This window comes from Hippocampus bargibanti, linkage group LG09, assembly GCF_051943395.1.
Source record: "Hippocampus bargibanti isolate YZ-2025 linkage group LG09, ASM5194339v1, whole genome shotgun sequence".
NCBI classification, from domain to species: domain Eukaryota; kingdom Metazoa; phylum Chordata; class Actinopteri; order Syngnathiformes; family Syngnathidae; genus Hippocampus; species Hippocampus bargibanti.
The window spans coordinates 3,212,732-3,235,000 of record NC_142742.1 but is presented as its reverse complement, the minus strand read 5'-3'; the positions used below and the strand labels follow the sequence as shown (position 1 = coordinate 3,235,000).

General features: G+C 39.0%; 3 protein-coding genes across 7 annotated transcripts in view; 2 read left to right on the top strand and 1 right to left on the bottom strand.

Moving 5' to 3' along the window:
- Nucleotides 1-3,560, top strand: part of arg2 (arginase 2) — a 7,039-nt gene extending 3,479 nt beyond the window's left edge. Inside the window, exons 4-8 of the mRNA XM_089004830.1 lie at nt 41-200; nt 282-376; nt 1,482-1,586; nt 2,844-2,980; nt 3,081-3,560. Coding sequence (XP_088860956.1) covers nt 41-200; nt 282-376; nt 1,482-1,586; nt 2,844-2,980; nt 3,081-3,280 — 697 coding nt within the window. The 3' untranslated portion in view covers nt 3,281-3,560. The remainder of the gene's footprint in view (nt 1-40; nt 201-281; nt 377-1,481; nt 1,587-2,843; nt 2,981-3,080) is intronic.
- Nucleotides 3,561-7,486: 3,926 nt separating this feature from the next.
- On the bottom strand, nt 7,487-19,725 carry vti1b (vesicle transport through interaction with t-SNAREs 1B). Of its 4 annotated transcripts, none has more exons than XM_089004834.1 (7): nt 19,591-19,725; nt 17,824-17,978; nt 12,840-12,898; nt 11,528-11,707; nt 9,513-9,686; nt 8,286-8,347; nt 7,487-8,085 (listed from the first exon to the last, which is right to left on the bottom strand). In XM_089004834.1, exons 2-7 carry the CDS (start codon nt 17,849-17,851, stop codon nt 7,995-7,997), a joined length of 594 nt encoding a protein of 197 aa, XP_088860960.1. In that variant the 5' UTR covers nt 17,852-17,978; nt 19,591-19,725; the 3' UTR covers nt 7,487-7,994. The 4 variants fall into 4 exon arrangements, with proteins under 4 accessions (XP_088860960.1, XP_088860959.1, XP_088860962.1 ...); XM_089004833.1 differs by lacking the exons at nt 17,824-17,978; nt 19,591-19,725 and adding an exon at nt 12,991-13,226 and having other exon boundaries at nt 7,487-7,922; nt 7,988-8,085; XM_089004836.1 differs by lacking the exons at nt 17,824-17,978; nt 19,591-19,725 and adding an exon at nt 14,080-14,098.
- Nucleotides 13,806-22,269, top strand: rdh12 (retinol dehydrogenase 12). 2 transcript variants are annotated; one of them, XM_089004831.1, is made up of 7 exons: nt 13,806-13,950; nt 14,999-15,117; nt 16,688-16,843; nt 17,693-17,797; nt 17,866-18,075; nt 19,611-19,800; nt 20,823-22,269. In XM_089004831.1, exons 1-7 carry the CDS (start codon nt 13,877-13,879, stop codon nt 20,923-20,925), a joined length of 957 nt encoding a protein of 318 aa, XP_088860957.1. In that variant the 5' UTR covers nt 13,806-13,876; the 3' UTR covers nt 20,926-22,269. The 2 variants fall into 2 exon arrangements, with proteins under 2 accessions (XP_088860957.1, XP_088860958.1); XM_089004832.1 differs by having other exon boundaries at nt 13,818-13,950; nt 15,002-15,117.

Sequence of the window (22,269 nt, the reverse complement as noted above, 5' to 3'; positions counted from 1 at the left end):
ACCGCTTATCGCTAAGTCGCCATTTTCTTCACATCCAAAGCCTTGGAATTGGATCCGTAGCAGGCCACGCCCAACAGTGTCCTGACCTTTGCGTCATTTGGGTGGACGCCCACGCCGATGTGAACACACCCGAGACGTCGCCTTCGGGGAATCTTCATGGGCAGCCGGTGGCCTTCATGCTCAAAGAACTGCGAGACAAGGTGAGATTTCGTCAAGTACGGAAAAATGGAGGATGACGTTCCAAATCAACTTCACCTGTTTTTGCTCTTGTCCCAACGCAGGTGCCGGATCTTCCCGGTTTCTCTTGGGTGAAGCCGTTCCTCTCCTGCCGGGATCTGGTCTACATCGGACTTCGGGATGTGGACCCTGGCGAGTAGTAAGTACAAGTCAACCAAGTCATTCATTGCCATTCCCGAATTCATTCGAGAATTGAAAATATGACGCCATTCCCGATTTTGTTCGGGTATTTTTTTTTTTTTCTTGTTTGGGTGTAGATAACGTGCCGGTCAGACCTCTAGCAATGTTTTTACCTTCCACGAAGCGGGAGCATTTGCCTTTTGTCCACGATAGCGCTTTATTACAGCTTCAGCTGTTGTTAAAGCGCTATATAAACCAATATGTATTATATTTTGTACAGCTTCCCCCATTTCAAGATCAGATAACTCCAGACCCATATAACTTAGGAATTAACTGTTTTTCTGGTATAAGAAAGTCTAAGGTTTCTAACGCTGCATTGAATAATAATCATCATCATAATAACAATAAATTTCATTCATAAGCACCTTTCAAAACTCTCAAGGTCACTTTACAGTCACAGGATACGTTTTTCTGCGGGTGAGCAGCGGCAGCCACACGCGCCAGCGTTCACTCAGCCCAGAAGTAACACAAATAGATAGAAGGCTAGCTAAGAGATAGCTAATAAAAATAATACATTTCATTTCTAAGCGCCTTTCAAAACTCTCAAGGTCACTTTACAGTCACGGGATACGTTTTTCTGTGGGTGAGCAGCGGCAGCCACACGCGCCAGCGTTCACTCAGCCCAGAAGTAACACAAATAGATAGAAAGCTAGCAGGCTAAGAGATCGCTAATAAAAATAATACATTTCATTTCTAAGCGCCTTTCAAAACTCTCAAGGTCACTTTACAGTCACAGGATACGTTTTTCTGTGGGTGAGCAGCGGCAGCCACACGCGCCAGCGTTCACTCAGCCCAGAAGTAACACAAATAGATAGAAAGCTCGCTAGCTAAGAGACAGCTAATAAAATTAATAATGTTTATGTAGTCCTAAAACTCAATGTTCTGTGGGTCCTGGAATTCAAGTGACAATGACAAAAACCCTGGCACTGGAGTAGACACATTTTTTGCATATTGTCTGGCAGTGAATTAGTTCAAGTGGATATTTTTTTTTTTTTGCACGTGTTGACGTTTTGTTTTCTCTTGACTTTGACTGACTTTGACTGGATTTTGCGGCTGTTTAACAGCCTCATCCTAAAGAATTTGGGGATCCAGTACTTCACCATGAGGGATATTGACAGACTCGGCATGCAGAGGGTGACTGAGGTTGCACTTGATCACCTACTGGCAAGGTAACCCTCAAAGAGGCTTGACTTATATAGTCCCATATTTTCCGGTGTATAAGGCTGAGCCAGTCGCAAGTCCAATGTTACCTGTACAGTACAGTGATACCTCGGTTTACGAACCCCTTGGCTTACAAACGTTTCGGTTTACGAACGTTAAAATCATGACATTTTTACCTCGGCATACAAACTATTTTTCGGGATACACACAGAGCGCCACAATGAGTGATGTGTCGTTCGCGAACGAGCCCGTTCTCCTAACAAGAAAATGGCAGCCGGCTTGTTTTTGTCCTCTATTCCCCGCCCCTAGTCTTGGGTTAAAGCCACGTGATTGGTCAAGAACGCAGCAGTAAGAGGGGGTGGTTTTAAAATTAAAGAGACAGGCAGACGACAGTGAGAGAGTTTCAACTTTGATAGTTCAAAGGCAGAGTGTAGACTGCAAGGTTAAAATATCCCATCAATCAGGCTCCAAAAACAACCCGAACAAGCCATCTGTACACTTGATGCAAAAAGCTATCAACCCAGCTAAACGGAACACAATTGATGAGGAACTAGATAAAATTATCACAGAGGAAGCACCTACAAAGGATCATTCCTCAAGATGGTGAAAGAAGAAGGCTACGTTCCTCATCAAGTCTTTAATGCTGAGGAAACCGGCCACTCCATTCCATCAAGCCATCAACGACCATCACAAAGGTCAATAAAACGACTTTATTATACAGTACTTTATTTCTTTAATTATAATACCATGGCACATTTATTAAACATAAAATAAGGTATACAGTAAAGTCTCGTTATATCGATATCGGATATATCGATAGTCCCGGTTATATCGATACTATTTCTATGCACGCACTGAGAAAATTACATGCAAACAGGGTCGGATATATCGATAGTCCCGGTTATATCGATATTTTTTCGGACTCCCTTGAATATCAATATAACGAGACTTTACTGTATTTTGTGGAGGCTTAGAAAATTCGAAAGTAGAAAATTATGTTTTATGGGGACCTGGCAACGGATTATTCTCATTTTAATGCTTTCTTATAGGGAAATAATTTTTGGGATACACACTTTTCACCTTACACACTCTGTCTGGGAACCAATTAAGTTCGTAAGCCAAGGTATCACTGTACACCATTCATCTGAGATACGCCTTATATTCCAGTGCGCCTTATACACCGCAAAACTACGGTCATCTGAGTTGGCTTCTTAAAAATATGAATTATTCAAACATCCACTCACTCGCCCCTCCCCCCGAAACAGAAAACAAAGACCGATCCACTTGAGCTTCGACATTGACGCATTTGACCCATCTCTGGCTCCCGCCACGGGAACCCCGGTCAACGGAGGCTTGACCTACAGGGAGGGCATCTACATCACGGAGGAAATTCACAACACAGGTAGATAAATCGAATACCCCCCCCCACCCCCATTTCACCCCCACTTTACTCAGACCACTTTTTTTTTATCTAACATGCCCGATTTTTGTTACTCATCCAGGTTTGCTGTCAGTCATGGACATGGTGGAGGTGAACCCCGTGATGGGGGCGACCCGGGCGGCCATGGAATCGACCGCCTCTTTGGCAGTCGACGTTATCGCGTCATCCCTGGGGCAAACGAGAGAGGGCGCTCACGGGGTCATCATGGACGAGATCCCTTCGACAAAAGACGACGATGACACCGAGCAGCTTTGCCTCTGAGAAAAAGAAGAAAAAAAAAAGATAGACTTCTTCCATTGCGCCTAAAAAGCATTCCAAAGTGTTGTATTTTGGTTTACTCTGTTCATTATGCTGTATTTTTACCGCCAAAAGTATTTGTCTGTCTGCAAAGGTTTGCTATGTAAAGCTTAGACAATTTAGATAGATACACAACTAATTTATTGTGCTATTTTATGTGAAAAGGGACGGACGGATGCCTGCTATTTATTTTTTTTTAGGTTTGGGTTTGACAAAATGTCTTAAAAGTAGTGATTAGAAACAATCTGCTGGTGTTGTTCTTTTTTTTTAGATGTCGCTAAAAGTATACATTTTTAAAGGACAACCGACACCATTTTTTGTTTCCTAACAGACATCAGAAAAAAAACGTTTTATAGCATCTAAAATACCCAAAACACGCAGGTTGGATAATCTTATTCAAATGCAAAACACCAATAAAAATGACAGTGTCCCAAAACTGCCACAAAATGAGCTCGAAACTGGGCAGATTCAAAAAGTCCCGCCCCCTTTGTTCGTGATGTCACGCCACGAGACTCCTTCACAAACTGCCTTGCTCCAGAATCAAAACAATGGCTTCAAAGAGTTCAGATTCAGAGAAGATGCTTTCTTGTTACTCATCCAAGTTATGAATATGATTCAAATAGTTCTGAAGAGGAAAGCATCAATATTTTTTTTTTAATTTGAGCTGTTAGAAATGGGCTGATTTGTTCGCTGGGAATTTGTGTCAACTTACACCTTCTTTATACGTGTTACCCCAATTGGCTGCGACACACAACGATTCACCAGCGCGTTATTTATCTAGTTTTCATTCTAATTTCACGATCAACACGGTGTTTTCAGACAAAAAAAAAGTACCCAAAATGCATTGTGTGTTGCTTTCTCGGTCAGGGGCTTCGTCAACTCGAAAACAAGACTTCCTGAATATTCATCGCAAGGCTTAAAAGGTAAAATATCGCTATATGCGGTGGAATATTTGTAAAATACGCTCAGTAGAAGTCATTTGAAGTGATTTTACAAATTATGGACGTAACTTGTCCGGAGGTGTCGGTTGTCCTTTAATGGTATATAATTTTAAAGGTAACTGTTAATGCTAATATCAGCTGGTAATATTCTAACCTAACAGTATGCAATTTTGGACCAGGTATGATGACAAATTTTTCTGATGGTTTAATTTGTTTTTGTCATTGACATTGAAACAATACAGTAAAGTCTTGTTATATCGATATTGGATATATCGATAGTCCCGGTTATATCGATACTATTTCTATGCACGCACGGAGAAAATTACATGCAAACAGGGTCGGATATATCGATAGTCCCGGTTATATCGATATTTTTTCGGACTCCCTTGAATATCGATATAACGAGACTTTACTGTAATACAAAATGTGTGAATGATGTCACACAAACTTGAATTGAAAAGCTCAAAGATACAATTTAAAATTTCCTCAAAACCACTAATTGCCAGGCATCTCATGTTCTTGTATTCAATAGTTTATTTTCTAGTCTTCCATCTGATGTGATTTGGTGTACGGTTGTCATTTTTTTGACAGTACATACGACAGTATATTTTTTTTTCTTATATGGTTTGAATCTGAATTTTTTTTTTTTTTAATATAAAGATATTCATGATAAACATTAAGAATTTTTCCTATATTGTTTTTGGGGTCATTGGAAACAGAAGGATTCATAAAACACATAACAAAAACTGCAGTTCATTTAGTACTCCTTAAAAGCTTTTTCAGGAGTACCTCAAGGTTCAATCTCAAGACCACTTTAAAACATTTTTAAACATATTTTTGAAGATGATGTAGTTTAAAGAAAAAAATTACATATACAGTGAAGTGTCGTTATATCGATATCGGATATATCGATAGTCCCGGTTATATCGATACTATTTCTATGCACGCACGGAGAAAATTACATGCAAACAGGGTCGGATATATCGATAGTCCCGGTTATATCGATATTTTTTCGGACTACCTTGAATATCGATATAACGAGACTTTACTGTATTCATTATTCACTGTAAGCATTTTTCCCCCTCATTTTGTTTTTGGGGTCATAATACACCTGTAAAAAAACAGCAGTTCATTGTAAATTTTTGAAGGAGTTCCTCAAGGTTCAATCTCAAGACCACTTTAAAACACGTTTCTGAAGTAGTTTAAAAATATGAAGATATTCATTATAAACGAAGCATTTTTTCCCCATTTTGTTTTAAGAGGGTCATAATACACTTATAAAAAATAGCAGTTCATTGAATGTTTTTAAGGAGTTCCTCAAGGTTCAATCTCAAGACCACTTTAAAACACTTTAATATATTTTTGAAGATGAAGTAGTTTAAAAATATAAATATCTTCATTATAAACTAAGCATTTTCCCCATTTTGTTTTTGGGGGTGATAATACATCTATAAAAAAACAGCAGTTCATTGTACGTTTTTTAAGGAGTACCTCAAGGTTCAAGCTCAAGACCACTTTAAAACATGTTTCAAGATATTTTAGAAGATGTAGTTTAAAAATATAAAGAGACTCTAAACAGTAAGCAATTTTCCCCATTTTGTTTTTTTTGGGGGGTCATAATACACTTATAAAAAAGCAGCAGTTCATTGTAAGTTTTTAAGGCGTTCCTCAAGGTTCTATCTTAAGACCACTGTAAAACACATTTCAAAATATTTTTTTAAGATGTAGTTTAAAAATATAAAGATATTCATTTTAAACAGTAAGCACATTTTCCCATTTTGTTTTTGGGGGACATAATACACAGCAGTTCATTACGTTTTAAGGAGTTCCTCAAGGTTCAATCTCAAAATCACTTTAAAACACGTTTCAATATATTTTTGAAGATGAAGTAGTTTAAAATATCAAGATATTCATTATAAACAGTCAGCATTTTCCCCCATTTTCTTTTTAGGGGACATAATACACAGCAGTTCATTACGTTTTTTAAGGAGTTCCTCAAGGTTCAATCTCAAGACCACTTTAAAACACATTTATGAAGATGAAGTAGTTATGTGGAATAGCTTTTTTTAATAGTTTGTCAAGGTTCACTTTCAAGAGAAAAAAAAACATCTTTAATATTCATCAACAAAGAAGAACTTTTCACAGTTATGGTTTAAATATATCTGCAGTGGAATACTTATCGGGTTATCGGGTGACTGGTTGCATGCAAAGGGCAAAAGGTTGGAAGAATCAATTTGGGGGAAACGACAATTCAGAATCTGATCGATGTCATGAATCAGGAAGGCTTCAAGCAACAACATAGAGATCACGGTAGTGACAAGACAGTAAAGTCTCGTTATATCGATATCGGATATATCGATAGTCCCGGTTATATCGATACTATTTCTATGCACGCACGGAGAAAATTACATGCAAACAGGGTCGGATATATCGATAGTCCCGGTTATATCGATTTTTTCGGACTCCCTTGAATATCGATATAACGAGACTTTACTGTATATGACATTTTTTTTGTATATTGATTAGATACGTCAATGTAAGCTCCCAGTCGTACAGGAATGGTCCATTGATGAAAATGTTTCTTTAGCCGTCATCTGTACTTCTTTGCAGGTGTCGGACGTTTCGACTATTATCCAAGAAGCTTCGTCAGCAAACTAAAGTGTTACTGGTAGTTTCGGCCTATATATATATATATATATATATATATATATATATATATATATATATATATATATACACACACAGTAAAGTCTCGTTATATCGATATCGGATATATCGATAGTCCCGGTTATATCGATACTATTTCTATGCACGCACGGAGAAAATTACATGCAAACAGGGTCGGATATATCGATAGTCCCGGTTATATCGATATTTTTTCGGACTCCCTTGAATATCGATATAACGAGACTTTACTGTGTATATATATATATATATATATATATATATATATATATATATATATATATATATATATATATATATATATAAGAAGTAAGATAATAATGTTTATAATAAGATATTCATTATAAATAGTCAGCATTTTTTCCCATTTTCTTTTTAGGGGACATAATACAGAGCAGTTCATTACGTTTTAAGGAGTTCCTCAAGGTTCAATCTCAAGACCACTTTAAAACACATTTATGAAGATGAAGTAGTTATGTGGAATATATATATATATATATATATATATATATATATATATATATATATATAATATATATATATATATATATATATATATATATATATATATATATATATATATATATATCCCTACTGTCCAGACGTAGCGGTGCCGAACTCTGCTATGATTGGTCCGAAACTGCTGACATTTGCTGACGAAGCTTCTTGGATAAGAGGCGAAACGTCCGACACCTTCAAAGAAGTACATATGTCGGTTGAAGAAACCTTTTCATCGATATATTGATTAGAGCATCATAATAAATAACCTGAGCAATATAAAGCAATGTTGAAAACTTAAACCGTGCCTTGCGTTTTGATTTTGACTATTACGAAACAAAGTACCTCAGTTCACCACAGACCACATTGTAGGTCCCTTCACCTCACATCATCTCCGGTCCGCATATGTCCGTAACTTCTTTCCAGAGGGATTTTTTTTCTTGTGTTTTCACAGTCAAATAGTGAGGAATCCACTTCGAAGGCTGAACAATCGGGAAAACATTCATGAGCTGAAAGGAATTTTTGTCCTACCCATCCCCCATCATACATCCTCATCATCGAAAGAACTTGAGGTAAACGACAGCACCCAGAATGGCAAGTTCCATAAGAATGATGACACCCAGCAGCAGCTTGTTTGTCATGAGCCTGACGAAGAAGGTCAGAAAAGTTATGTCAGCCAATCGTTGGCGTTACTCCAACACGTATTCGAACGTCACGAATCATTCTCTTGACAAGGAACTGCTTTTGAATGCTCTGGTTTTCTTTCACAGTGCTTTGATTTTCTATAATTTTATCATTTGGGAGGTTCCACTGTTGGAGCAAATCAACTATGAGTGCAAACTTACCGTCGTGACATCGAACGAAGGATTTTTCGTGAGCGACTGAGGTTCTCTCCTGTATTTACCAGCTAAGCAGAAAAAAAAAACGGAAAAGAACTGTCAATCGTTTTGTCTGTATTCCAACATTTTTGGCAGGGAATCTATTTGTTTTACGTAGCAAAATGCTAGCATGGCTAATGGTTTAGCATGGGGAAAAAAAAAGTACGGTGCAAACAAGCTAGCAGCATTTAACTCATTCACAAATGTATTTGGGAATTGAAAATATGACAGAGTGCCATTCCCGAATTTGTTTGGGTTGTGTTTTTTCTTCCTTGGGTCCCAATAAAGCACTGGCCAGACCTCTGGCAATGTTTTTCCCTTTCACAGCGGGGCAGCATTTCCCTTTTTTCCATGTTAGCGCTTTATTCCAGCTTCATATGTTGTTAAAGCGCTATATAAATCAATATGTATGTATTGCATTGTATTTTGGAGATCCGCCCTCATTTCAAGCTCAGATAACTCCAGATCCATATAATATAGGAATTACCTCTTTTTTTAATGAAAGAAGACACTGTTTCTTATGCTGCATTGAATGTAGTCCTAAAACTCAATACAAAACTTATTATTATTTAAGTTACTTGCGGGTTGAGTGAACGCTAGCGTGTGTGGCTGCCGCTGCTCACGCACAGAAAAACGTATCCTGTGACTGTTAAGTGACCTTGAGAGTTTTGAAAGGCGCTTATAAATGAAATGTATTTGTATTATTATTATTTGGCTATCTAGCTGGCTAGCTATTTATTGAATGCTGAACGCCTAACTAGCTGGCTATCTATTTGTTATTCATTAGCAATTAGCTATCTGTTTGTCTGTCTGGATAGCTATCTAGCTATTAGCTATATGATTATCTATCTAGCTAACTATTAGCTAGCTGGCTCGCTTTCTATCTATTTGAGTTACTTGCGGGTTGAGTGAACGCCGGCGCGTGTGGCTGCCGCTGCTCACCCACAGAAAAACTTATCCTGTGACTGTAAAGTGACCTTGAGAGTTTTGAAAGGCGCTTATGAATGAAATGTATTATTATTATTATTATTATTATTATTATTATTATTATTATTATTATTATTGGGTCGTGGAATTTGAGTGACAATGACAAAAACCCTGGCACGGAAGTGCACGCATTTTTGCACATCATGGCAGTGAATGAGTTAAATTTGAAAGCATCCCATTCCAGGCTCCCCGTTGAAAGACACTCACTCGGTCCCTGGCCCGATCCAGTTGCTCCCGTTGCCCTCCGAGCTCCTCGATGATGTCGGTGCCGATATGCTCCGTCTCGGTGGCGAGGCGCTGACTGCGCTCGATGCTCTGTGTGGCGTTATTCAGCGATTCCGTGCCCTGGAGAAGCAGGGCCCGCTGGGACTGGACGCGGCTCTGGACAAAGAAGGACGAATAAATGGTAGGAAGCCATTTTGCTCATCTTTGTTAGCATTTTTTAATAATAATAATAATAAATTTCATGTTTAAGTGCCTTTCAAAACTCTCAAGGTCACTTTACAGTCACAGAATAAGTTTTTTTTTCTGTGGGTGAGCAGTGGCAACCACATACGCCAGCGTTCACTCAACCCGGAAGTAAGTCAAATAGATAGAAAGCTAACTAGCTAGCTAGCTAACAGATAACTAAGCTAGATAGCTAACAGATATCAAATAGATAGCAAATAGATACAAAGTTAGCTAGCTAGCTAATAGATAACTAATAGATACAGATCTAGATAGCTAATAGATAGCTAGCTAGCTTTAGATAGAAAATAGCTAGCTAGGTAGAAATGATAAAATGTGATGAAGCAGGGACTGTCTGACTATACAGCAGAATGTTTTTTTGACATTTTTTTTGTTTTTAAAGTTTTAAAGTGAGAAATTATTAGTTATGCTAGTGTGCTACGTTGGCTCGTTTGTAAATACCTTGGCTTACAAACTTAATTGGTTACAAGATAGCGTGTGTAAGGCGAAAAGTGTGTATCCCAAAAATGTATATCCCATAGGAAACAATTAAAACGAGAATAATCCGTTCCCAGGTGCCCATAAAACATAATTTTCTACTTTCTAATTTTCTAAGCCTTAAAACTACACAAAATATACCTTATTTTATGTATAATAAATGTGCTATGGTATTATAATTAAAGAAATAAACTGCACTGTATATTAAGGTGGTTTATATGGTTCCGGACAAGTTGTGTCCATAATTTGTAAAATCACTTGAAATGACTTCTACTGAGCGTATTTTACAAAGATTCCACAGTATATAGCTATATTTTACGTTTTAAGACACGCGCTGTATATTCAGGAAGTCTTGTTTTCGAGTTGATGACGATGCCTGTTGTGACGTCACGTATGGAACGCCCCTGACCGAGAAAGCGACACACAATGCATTTTGGGTACTTTTTTTGGTCTGAAAACTTTGTGTTGATGGCAAAATTAGAAGGAAAACATAAATAACGCCATGGTGAATCGTTGTGTGTTGCACCAAGACTACTATTTGATACTAGTTAACACAAATTCCCAGCAGACGAATCAGCCCATTTCCAACGGAGTTTGGGCGCCATCTTGTGCATTTTCGGGGAGCTACATTAGAGTCCAGACACCTCAAAATGATACAGGATGGACTTCTTTAATCGATTGCAAATATTTACGCTTTCCTCTTCAGAACTATTTGAATCATATTCATAACTCGATGAGTAACAAGAAAGAATCTTCTCCAAATCGGAAGTCATTGTTTTGATTCGAGAGCAAGGCAAGACGTCCTGGTGTGACGTCACGAACAAGTGGGCGGGACCTTCGGAAACTCGGCATTTCCGGCGTCATTTTGAAGTACAGTAAAGTCTCGTTATATTGATATTCAAGGGAGTCCGAAAAAATATCGATATAACAGGGACTATCGATATATCCGACCCTGTTTGCATGTAATTTTCTCCGTGCGTGCATAGAAATAGTATCGATATAACCGGGACTATCGATATATCCGATATCGATATAACGAGACTTTACTGTAGTTTTGAGACATAAGTCATTTTTATTGGTGTTTTTGCATTTGACTAAAAATATCAGCCTGCGTGTTTTGGGTATTTTAGATGCTCTAAAACGTTTTTCTGATGTTAGGAAACAAAAAAATGGCGTCGATTGTCCTTTCAAAACAATATCCCCCTCAATGAAAATGAATTGGATAAAAGTTGAGAAGTTCCTTAAACAGTAACATTCCACGTTCTGTCCACACTCACGCTCTGTTGGTTTTGCGATGAATAGATTCCGCCTTGACTCCCGACCGACTGCGACTGCGCCGAATTTTTGGCATCCCGCTGCAGCTTGGCGAGGTCGCGCTGGTATAGGCGCAGCTTGGTTTTCATGGAATTTCGGTAAGAAGGCGGAGCGTCACGTAGCTCTTCGTCCATGCCCTGCAGCTGAGGTTACATAAGGACACAGTTGTTGTTTGCGTGCCGGGGCAAGATGAATGCGCTAATCGGGAGATAAATACAGGCTTGGATCGCATTCTTGTGTCGTTTTGATCTTAACATTAAAAGCAATGAGGCATCACTTTCTTTTCATTATGACTGGAGCGTGAACTTGGCGCCGTTCACTCTGCTTTTCCAAGTCAAATTGAACTTCAGGGCTTAGCCTTTGACACCAGTTTGACACCAGAAAAGTGAAGGTTGGGCAAGGAAGAAGGCGGATCATTGTATCTATTAGCTATCTGTTAGCTAGCTAGCTATCTGTTGGCTGGATGGCTATCTATTAGCTATTTAGCTGGCTGGCTATCTATTAGCTATCTGGTAGCTGGCTGGATGGCTAGTTAGCTGGCTATCTATTAGCTAGCTAGCTTTTAGCTATCTAATGACTAGCTAGGTAGTTGGCTGGCTCTGTTGGCTTTCTATTAGCTGGCTGGCTATCTGTTGGCTGGCTGGCTGGCTATCTGTTGGCTCTCTATTGGCTAGCTAGCTAGTTTTGTCTTTATTTGAGTTATTCCGGGTTGAGTGAAGGCTGGCGCGTGTGGCTGCCGCTGCTCACCCACAGAAAAACTGATCCAGTGACTGTAAAGTAACCTAGAGAATTTTGAAAGGCGCTTACAAATGAAATGTATTATTATTATTATCAATACGGAATAAATTTTCACCGTTTATCCTTTCTAATTGTAATGGTATGTTTTATCGTTAGAAAGTGAATAAATCGTTTCGAAAACACACACACACACACACACACACACATACCAAATGATTTGTTAATTTTCCAAACACTCTGACTTGCAGTCTTTCAAGTCCTGCCCAACAATAAAATTCCAACAAACAATGAAAAGGAGGGGGAGCCTTTCGGTTTGAAATACAGCTGAAAACAATTCTAAATGAAGAGGTCCGCCAAAATAATTGGTTGCAGATGAGTTCAGTCCACCAATTTCACTATACACTTTGAAACACATTGTTTGACGTTTGCCTCTTTAAAAAAAATTAATATCGCAACTCTGTTCTTGTGTCTATTTAGATTGTGCAAGCGCTCCAAACATGCTAAGCTAACATTTCAAAAACAATCAGGGTGGCTTACAATTTCCTCCGCCTCGCCTTTCCTCTCGTCAAACGCCCTCAATAAGCTCTTTTTCTCCTCTGTGGATGAAGAAAAACACAAAGGTTGTCAATGCTCCATTCAAATTGTTGCTGAGTTTGTCAACTGTAGAATGTAGTTTGTATACGGGCACCTCCATTGCTCCGAAGGAGCCTCTCCGGCATTAGCTTCAGCTCCTCGTACAAAGACCGATAGATTTCGTGCAACTTTTCAAATTCCTCCGACGACATCGTTAATTAAAAATCACTCAATTCTAGCAACTTTTTCGGGGGTTATTAAAGATGTCAAATAAAGCAGTTTAGTCAAATTATGGGCAAGCCAAATTATTTCCTTATGATGGTCCTCGTGATCGAGAGGCTAACACGTCCTCCTGAACAAAAATGAACGAAACGGTGGGAAAAATTGCTGTTTGAAGAAAATATGTTGGGGTCTATAGCTTTTTTTGTTGTTTTGTGTTCAGAATAACAATGAAAAAACACTATATGTTTTAATATAGCCGCAGAATTACTGTATTATTTTTATTACAGGCACATTTTGAACACCTATTTATGGTGTTTTCTGGGTAATGTAGAGTCAAGTAGTTCACGTCTTGCTCAAACGCTATTGTTTCCTTATGTGCTTAACCATACGAACATATACATATATTTCAATAAAATATGACTTTTGTTATGATGTCTGTTATTTTGTAATTGTTTCTGTTCATATTAAGATCATTTAGCAAAAAAATACGAATTATTTTGTGGTGAATGGTGGATTTCATAGGTGCTTTTACGTAGTTTTGGTTGGTTTTGTTTTAGAAGACAAAACAAAAGATGTATATATTTTGTTATTATAACAAATGTGCTCCTTATCCTATCTCAATTATATCCAAAGAAATGTAAACGCAAGAGGTAACATGAAAAAAATGGAAGTGCACAACCCATGATGCCATTCGCGATCGCTTTAAGACAGCCCCCGCTACCCGAATCAGCTGTTGTGCTACCAAGCATCTACGACAGCATCCCTCCGTCCTCCCAACGATGTGGCTTTTCTTACTTTTCGCCTGCCTCGCCGCGGTGACGCTCCTGGTGGTTTTATTCACTCCTTATATACGGTAACAGGCTATATTTTGACGCTTTGACACGGATTTGTGTGACAGCGCGCATTCTGATTCTTTGACGCATATTAGCATTAGCATGGTGAAGGATGACCACACCGTGCGAAAACAAAAACACATTTTTACCTTTATTAGTTGTATTTAATTCGCTCTAATTTCATACCATGTTGTTTGCCGATTGCGAAGTGGGCAGAGGGTGGGAAATGTGCAGACCAATCCGGACGCTGCGAGTGGGCGGGAAATGAGCTATATGGGCGTGGTCAGCTACCCTATTGGTCAGCACCAAACTTCGCTCCATGGCGTGCTCGCATCTCGAGACGTCGTTCTCTCCGTACGAGTCAATAATTAAGCCGCCTTTTTGCAAGAAAAATAAAATAAATGAGGATGAGTTGAAATATGATGAGAAATTACATAAATTCATAGGAGAAAAAAAACATTAGCCTACTGGCTTTTACATCTCTTTGCATAGTTTTTAAAATGAGGGAGTCAGACTTTTCCCTTTCTAAGCCAATTTACATTTTTTTAGCAGCATCCGCGTGACACAAACGATCCACATAGTGTATATATTCCATATTTTTTTTTCCCGACGAGAAGATAGACTATCATAATTGTAATTTTATAGAGAATATTTTGAGCACAGCCTTCATATTTTATATTCATACTTCCTGTATATAATAGCTGTCCATGTTAGCGCTTTGTTCCAGCTTCAGCTGTTGTTAAAGCGCTATATAAATCAATATGTATTGTATTATATTTTTAATTGGCGTGTTAATTGTAATAATTTCCTGTTCCTAATAACTGTACTTATTATAAAGTAATAATTTTTCATTTTCCACGAAACTGCTCAACCTCAAGAGGCTTACGATGACCCATCCCAGCCAAACGTCAGAACTGCGACACAGATATGCTAACTCGTGCACTGCAATGAATAACTGACCCATAGTTAGCTTACTTGCCAGATACGGAACATTTTACCGCAACATATCAACAATTTGTAATTTTGGGTTATCAATTGGATACAATTCCGTATGGATATTTTTCACAGAAGATATGCGGCCGGACGCGTGTGCATATCGTCTGCCCGCTTGGACGGCAAGACGGTTCTCATCACTGGGGCCAACACAGGCATCGGGAAGGAGACTGCCCTGGACCTGGCTGCTCGAGGTTATTTTTTAACACACTCAGGAAAATTATCATTGTAACTCCTTTTACGAACTAATAATAATAATAATAATAATAATAATAATAATAATAATAATAATAATAATAATAATGCATTTACCTATGCTTGCCTGAGAATGTAAAGTGTCCTTGAGAGCTTTGAAAGGCGCTTAAAATGGAATGTATTATTATTATTAGCTAGCTAGCTATCTACCCGAGTTACTTAGCTATCTATTAGCTGTCTATTAGCTAGCTAGCTTTCTATCTGAGTTACTTCCGGGTTGAGTGAAGGCCTAGCTAGCTATCTGTTAGCTATCTATTAGCTAGCTAGCTTTCTATCCGAGTTACTTAGCTATCGAATTAGCTGTCTATTAGCAAGCTAGCTTTCTATCTGAGTTACTTCCGGGTTGAGTGAAGGCCTAGCTAGCTATCTGCTAGCTATCTATTCGCTAGCTAGCTTTCTAGCCGAGTTACTTCGAGGTTATGTGAACGCTGGCGCGTGTGGCTGCCGCTGCTCACCCACAGAAAAACATATCCTGTGACTGTAAAGTGACCTTGAGAGTTTTGAAAGGTGCTTTTAAATGAAATGTGTTATTATTATTATTATTATTATTATTATTATTATTAAATTTATAAGTTCCTTTCAAAACTCTCAAGGTCACTTTACAGTCACAGGATCAGTTTTTCTGTGGGTGAGCAGCGGCAGCCACACGCGCCAGCATTCACTAACTGAAATAGATAGAAAGCTAGCTAGCTAATAGATAGACAGCTATATAGCTAGCCAGCTAGATAGCTAATAGATAGTCACTTAGATAGCCAGCTCGCTAGATAGCTAATAGATAGCTAGCTAGGTAGCCAGGTTGGCTAGTGTCTACTTTAATAAATTTAGTTGCTTTTACCAAATTGGCGTATTTATTTTTTTTGGCGCGGGGATATTAATTTTGCCATAATTACCGAGAGGACCAAAAATGTTATGGAAAATGAATCAGAATTTTATTTGTCATACCGAATACTTTGTTGCTTGTTATCAATTATCTCATTTACTGCCAGATGATGTGCAAAAATATGTCCAGTCCAGTGCCAGGGTTTTTGTCATTTTCACTCAAATTGTAAGACCCACAGAATATTGAGTTTTAAGACTACATAAACATTCAATTCAGAAGAATTAAATGAAGAAAAACGAGACTCTCTTCTTTCATCAGAAAAAAATGTTCATTCCTAAGTTATATGGGTCTGGAGTTATTTGAGCTTGAAATGGGGGCGGATGTACAAAATACAATGCAATACATATACATTGATTTATATAGAAATTTAACAACAGCTGAAGCTGGATCAAAGCGCTAATATGGAACAAAAGGAAATGCTGCCCCCTTGCGGAAAGGAAAAAACATTGCCAGAGGTCTGACCAGTGCTTTATCATCATCCAAGCATGAAGAAAAAAATGGGAATGGCGCTCTGTCATATTTTCAATTCCAGAATAAATTCGTGAATGGCAGTAAATGAGTAAACTTAATCGAGTGGACCAAAACTTTTATGGAAAATGAATCGGAATCTTTTATTTTGACGGGATCAGGAGCTCGAGTGGTAATGGCGTGCCGAGATGTGGACAAAGGCGAGGGGGCGGCGGCTAGCATTCGGGCCGCGTACCCTGAAGCACAGGTGGAGGTACGGCAGCTGGACTTGGCCGATACTTGCTCCATCCGATCCTTCGCGCAACAATTCCTTCGAGGTGAAAAAAAACTATTTATTATTGATAGCTGACGTTGATTATGTTGTGGGTTATTTTGACCTGTATGTAAAAATCTACACAAAACAGTCAAATAAAGGTAACATCAGCGGCTATCTAGCCGGCTAGCTTTTAGCTCTCTGGCTAGCTAGCTATTAGCTATCTATTATTGATAGCTGACATTGATTATGTTGTGGGTCATTTTTACCTGTATGTAAAAATCTACACAAAACAGTGAAATAATAGGTAACAGCTGCAACTAGCTAGCTGGCTAGCTTTTAGCTATCTGGCTAGCTAGCTAGTAGCTATCTATTATGGACAGCTGACATTATGTTGTGGGTCATTTTTACCTGTATGTAAAAATCTACACAAAACAGTCAAATAATAGGTAACAGCTGCAGCTATCTAGCTGGCTAGCTTTTAGCTATCTGGCTAGCTAGTTAGCTATTCTGTATCAATTATTGATAGCTGATGTTGATTACGATGTGGGTCATTTTTACCTGCATGAAAAAATCCACACAAAACAATCAAATAATAGGTAACAGCTGCAGCTATCTAGCTGGTTAGCTTCTAGCTATCTGCCTAGCTGGCCATATGGCTAATAGATAGCAAGCTAGCTAGCTTTCTATCAATTTGAGTTGTTCCGGGTTGAGTGAATGCTGGCGCGTGTGGCTGCCGCTGCTCACCCACAGAAAAACTGATCCTAGGACTGTAAAGTGACCTTGAGAGTTTTGAAAGGCGCTTAGAAATTAAAATATTATGATAAAAAAATCTGTCAAATTTCATTTTTTTGACTGATGTTTATATTCTCATTTTTTTTTGTGGGGGTTTGTGGGTTTATGAATCTTTTAGACTTCACCCAGCTTCACATCCTCATCAACAACGCAGGTGTGATGATGTGTCCCTACACCAAGACTATCGACGGTTTCGAGATGCACATCGGCGTCAATCATTTAGGTGAGATCCGAACCGGCAAAACTCACCGCATCCCGTCGTTTCATTTCCCGCCATTTTTTTTTTTCAAGGTCACTTCCTGTTGACGTCACTGCTGGTGGGCCTACTGGAACGTAGCGCCCCGGCGCGCATCGTGGTGGTCTCGTCGCTGGCGCACAATTTCGGATGGATCCGCTTTCATGACCTGCACAGTCAGGGAAGCTATAATAGCGGGCTAGCATATTGCCAGAGCAAGCTAGCCAACGTGCTTTTTGCTCGAGAGCTGGCAAGACGTCTGAAAGGTTAAAAATCATATTTTTTTTCAACCCACTGCTCCACCATAACGATGCCATTTAGCAAACAGTTAGAAATGAACCATTTCCTTCCTCACTGTCGTAACTTGGAATTGAAGCGGATTTACATGGAGATTTGAGACAGTGTTTTCGTCAATGGTTGCTACAGCTTTGTGTTTGCTTTTAGCATTTAGCTTGTAGCAGATGTGCACATTTCACCATGATGTCCCCTGAACCACTGGTGAAAAGGATGCTTTGATCCTCTCTCATCTAGAACTGCTTCATACAACAAATAGGGTGCAGAAAATGCTTAAGCTAGCTATCTGTTAGCTATCTATTAGCTAGCTAGCTTTCTATCAGAGTTACTTAGCTATCTATTAACTGTCTGTTAGCTAGCTAGCTTTCTAAGTTATTTTCGGGTTGAGTGAAGGCCTAGCTAGCTATCTGTTAGCTCGCTATTAGCTTTCTACCCGAGTTACTTGGCTATTTATTAGCTGTCTGTTGGCTAGCTAGCTTTCTATCTGAGTTACTTCCGGGTTGAGTGAAGGCCTAGCTAGCTATTTGTTACCTATCTATTAGCTAGCTAGCTTTCTACCCGAGTTACTTAGCTAATTATTAGCTGTCTGCTAGCTAGCTTTCTATCTGAGTTACTTCCGGGTTGAGTGAAGGCCTAGCTAGCTATCTGTTAGCTCGCTATTAGCTTTCTACCCGAGTTACTTGGCTATTTATTAGCTGTCTGTTGGCTAGCTAGCTTTCTATCTGAGTTACTTCAGGGTTGAGTGAAGGCCTAGCTAGCTATCTGTTCGCTATCTATTAGCTAGCTAGCTTTCTACCCGAGTTACTTAGCTAATTATTAGCTGTCTGTTAGCTAGCTAGCTTTCTATCTGAGTTACTTCCGGGTTGAGTGAAGGCCTAGCTAGCTATCTGTTAGCTCGCTATTAGCTTTCTACCCGAGTTACTTGGCTATTTATTAGCTGTCTGTTGGCTAGCTAGCTTTCCATCTGAGTTACTTCAGGGTTGAGTGAAGGCCTAGCTAGCTATCTGTTCGCTATCTATTAGCTAGCTAGCTTTCTACCCGAGTTACTTAGCTAATTATTAGCTGTCTGTTAGCTAGCTAGCTTTCTATCTGAGTTACTTCCGGGTTGAGTGAAGGCCTAGCTAGCTATTTGTTAGCTATCTAGCTTTCTACCAGAGTTAATTAGCTATTTATTAGCTGTCTGTTAGCTAGCTAGCTTTCTATCTGAGTTACTTCCGGGTTGAGTGAAGGCCTAGCTAGCGATCTGTTAGCTATCTATTAGCTAGCTAGCTTTCTAACCGAGTTAGCTATCGAATTAGCTGTCTATTAGCGAGCCAGCTTTCTATCTGAGTTACTTCCGGGTTGAGTGAAGGCCGAGCTAGCGATCTGTTAACTATCTATTAGCTAGCTAGCTAGCTTTCGAGCCGAGTGATTTCCGGGTTGAGTGAACGCTGGCGCGATTAATTAATCAATCTAATTAATCAGAAAAAACTGCGAGTGACACTGACCAGCATGACGCTTCTTGTAGGCAGCAACGTGACTGTAAACTCGGTCCACCCCGGCACGGTGAACTCTGACCTGACTCGTCACTCCACCTTGATGATGATCATCTTTACCGTCCTGTCCGTCTTCCTGAAGACGCCCCGCGAGGGCGCTCAGACCAGCATCTATTGCGCCGTGGCCGAGGAGCTGCACTCCATCTCGGGCAAACATTTCAGGTGCGACGACAGCAACTTCATCCTATGCTTTGTGTTGTATTTTGTACAGCCGCCCCCATTTCAAGCTCAGATAACTCCAGAACTATATAACTTAGGAATTAACTCTTTTTTTTTTTCTGATGAACGAAGAGAGTCTAAAGTTTTTTACGCTGAATTGAATGTTGATGTAGTCCTAAAACTGAATATTTTGTGGGTCCTGGAATTTGAGTGACAATGACAAAAACCCTGGCACTGGACGGGACACATTTTTGCAAAATTTAACTATTTATTAATCTATGTGTTCATTCATCAGAATCAGAATCATCTTTATTGCCAAGTATGTAGAACACAAAAGGAATTTGTTTCCGGTAGAACACGCTGCACTAGTATCGTCGTCCAAAAAAAACAAACTGCTAAGTGGCACTATACAGTTCCATTTTGGCTACTGTTGAAAGAGTTCAAAGAGTTAATGGCTTGGGGGAAGAAGCATTCATTCATTCATTTATTCATTCATCCATGTATTCGTTCATCCATGTATTCATTCATCCATACCTTCATCCGTTCATTCATCCGTCCATTCATTCGTCCATCCATTCATTCATTCATGCATGCATCGATGCATCCATCCATCCATTCATTCATGCATGCATCGATGCATCCATCCATTCATTGATTCATGCATCCATCCATCCATCCATTCATTCATGCATGCATCGATGCATCCATTCACCCATGCATCCATTCATCCATCCACCCATTCATTCATCAATCTGTCCATTCATCCATCCGTCCATCCATCGTTCATTCATTCATTCATTCATTCATTCATTCATTCATTCATTCATTTATCTATTTATTGACAAATGAAAAGATAAATGAATATTTATCTATTAATGTATATAATTATGTATCTATTTATCTATTTATCTATTATCTATTTATTTATATTCTATTTATCTATGTATCTATTAATCTTTGTATCTATGTATCTATTTATCATCTATTTATGTATTTATCTATTTATCTATTTATTTGCCTTGCAGCGACTGCAGCCCTGCCTTTGTGGCCCCACAGGGGAGGAGTGAGGAGACCGCCGGGCGTCTCTGGGATGCCAGTTGCGAGCTCCTCGGCATCCAGTGGGACTAAATTAAGATTTTTATTCATTTAGTGTAGTATTTTTAAAGCAAAAAAAAAAAAAAAAATCAAAAACAAAACATTTTAGTGCCATAATAATGTGAAGGTGGGGATGTACAGTATTGCCATACCGTGAGCGGTCCAAGCAGGGTTCAATAACCAGCATCTTTGATATGTATCCAATATTTTAAATCATTTCAAAAAAAGCATATTTGCATCTAAAACTGCTTCACATGTGTGCCAAAATCTCACAGGGCTCCTCCCTCCCCAAGATAAATGTGACTATATATAATACAGTGATACCTCGGTTTACGAACCCCTTGGCTGACGTACTTATCGGTTTATAAACTATTTTTCGGGATACAGACGAAGCTGCCACAATGAGTGATGTGTCGTTCGCGAACGAGCCCGTTCTTCTAACAACAAAATGGCTGCCAACATTTTTTTGTCCTGTATTCCCCGCCCCCAGTCTTCGGGGAAAGCCACGTGATTGGTCAAGAATGCAACAGTGAGGTTAGGTGGTTTAAACATTGAAGAGACAGGCAGACAACAGAGTGACAAAATGGATAGAAAACAGTGAAATTTGAACTTGTTCTCAACTTTGATAGTTCAAAGGCAGAGTGTATACTGCAAGGTTAAAATATCTCATCAATCAGGCTCCACAAATAACCCGCACAAGCCATCTTTACACTTGATGCAAAAAGCTATCAACCCAGCTAAACAGAAGACAATTGATGAGGAACTAGGTAAAATTATCGCAGAGAAAGCACCTACAATGGATCATTCCTCAAGATGGCGAAGAAGAAGGTTACGTCCCGAAAATAGTTCTTATGCCAAGTCAAGTGTTTAATGCTGATGAAACCAGCCACTCCATTCATTCCATCAAGCCATCAACGACCATCACAAAGCTAAATAAAACGACGTTATTATACAGTACAGTTTATTTATTTAATTATAATAACATAGCACATTTATTATACATACCATAAGGTATATTTTGTGTAGTTTTAAGAAAATTAGAAAGTAAAAAATAATGTTTTATGCGGACCTGGGAACGGATTATTCTCATTTTAATGGTTTCCTATGGGAAATTAATTTTTGGGATACACACTTTTCGCCTTACACACTCTGTCTTGGAACCAATTAAGTTCGTAAGCCAAGGTATCACTGTAATGACAGAAAACAACAGCAAAAATTGGTGATGAAGAAAACGGACGTCCATTTTGTGCGATCCCGCAATGGATGCAGAGTGTTTACATGTGTGCTTTTCTATATCTGCGTCAGGTCCGTTTGCCTTTGGAATCACACGTGCACAGTTGAATGTTTACATTTCATGTAAATAAACCGTTAGCATTC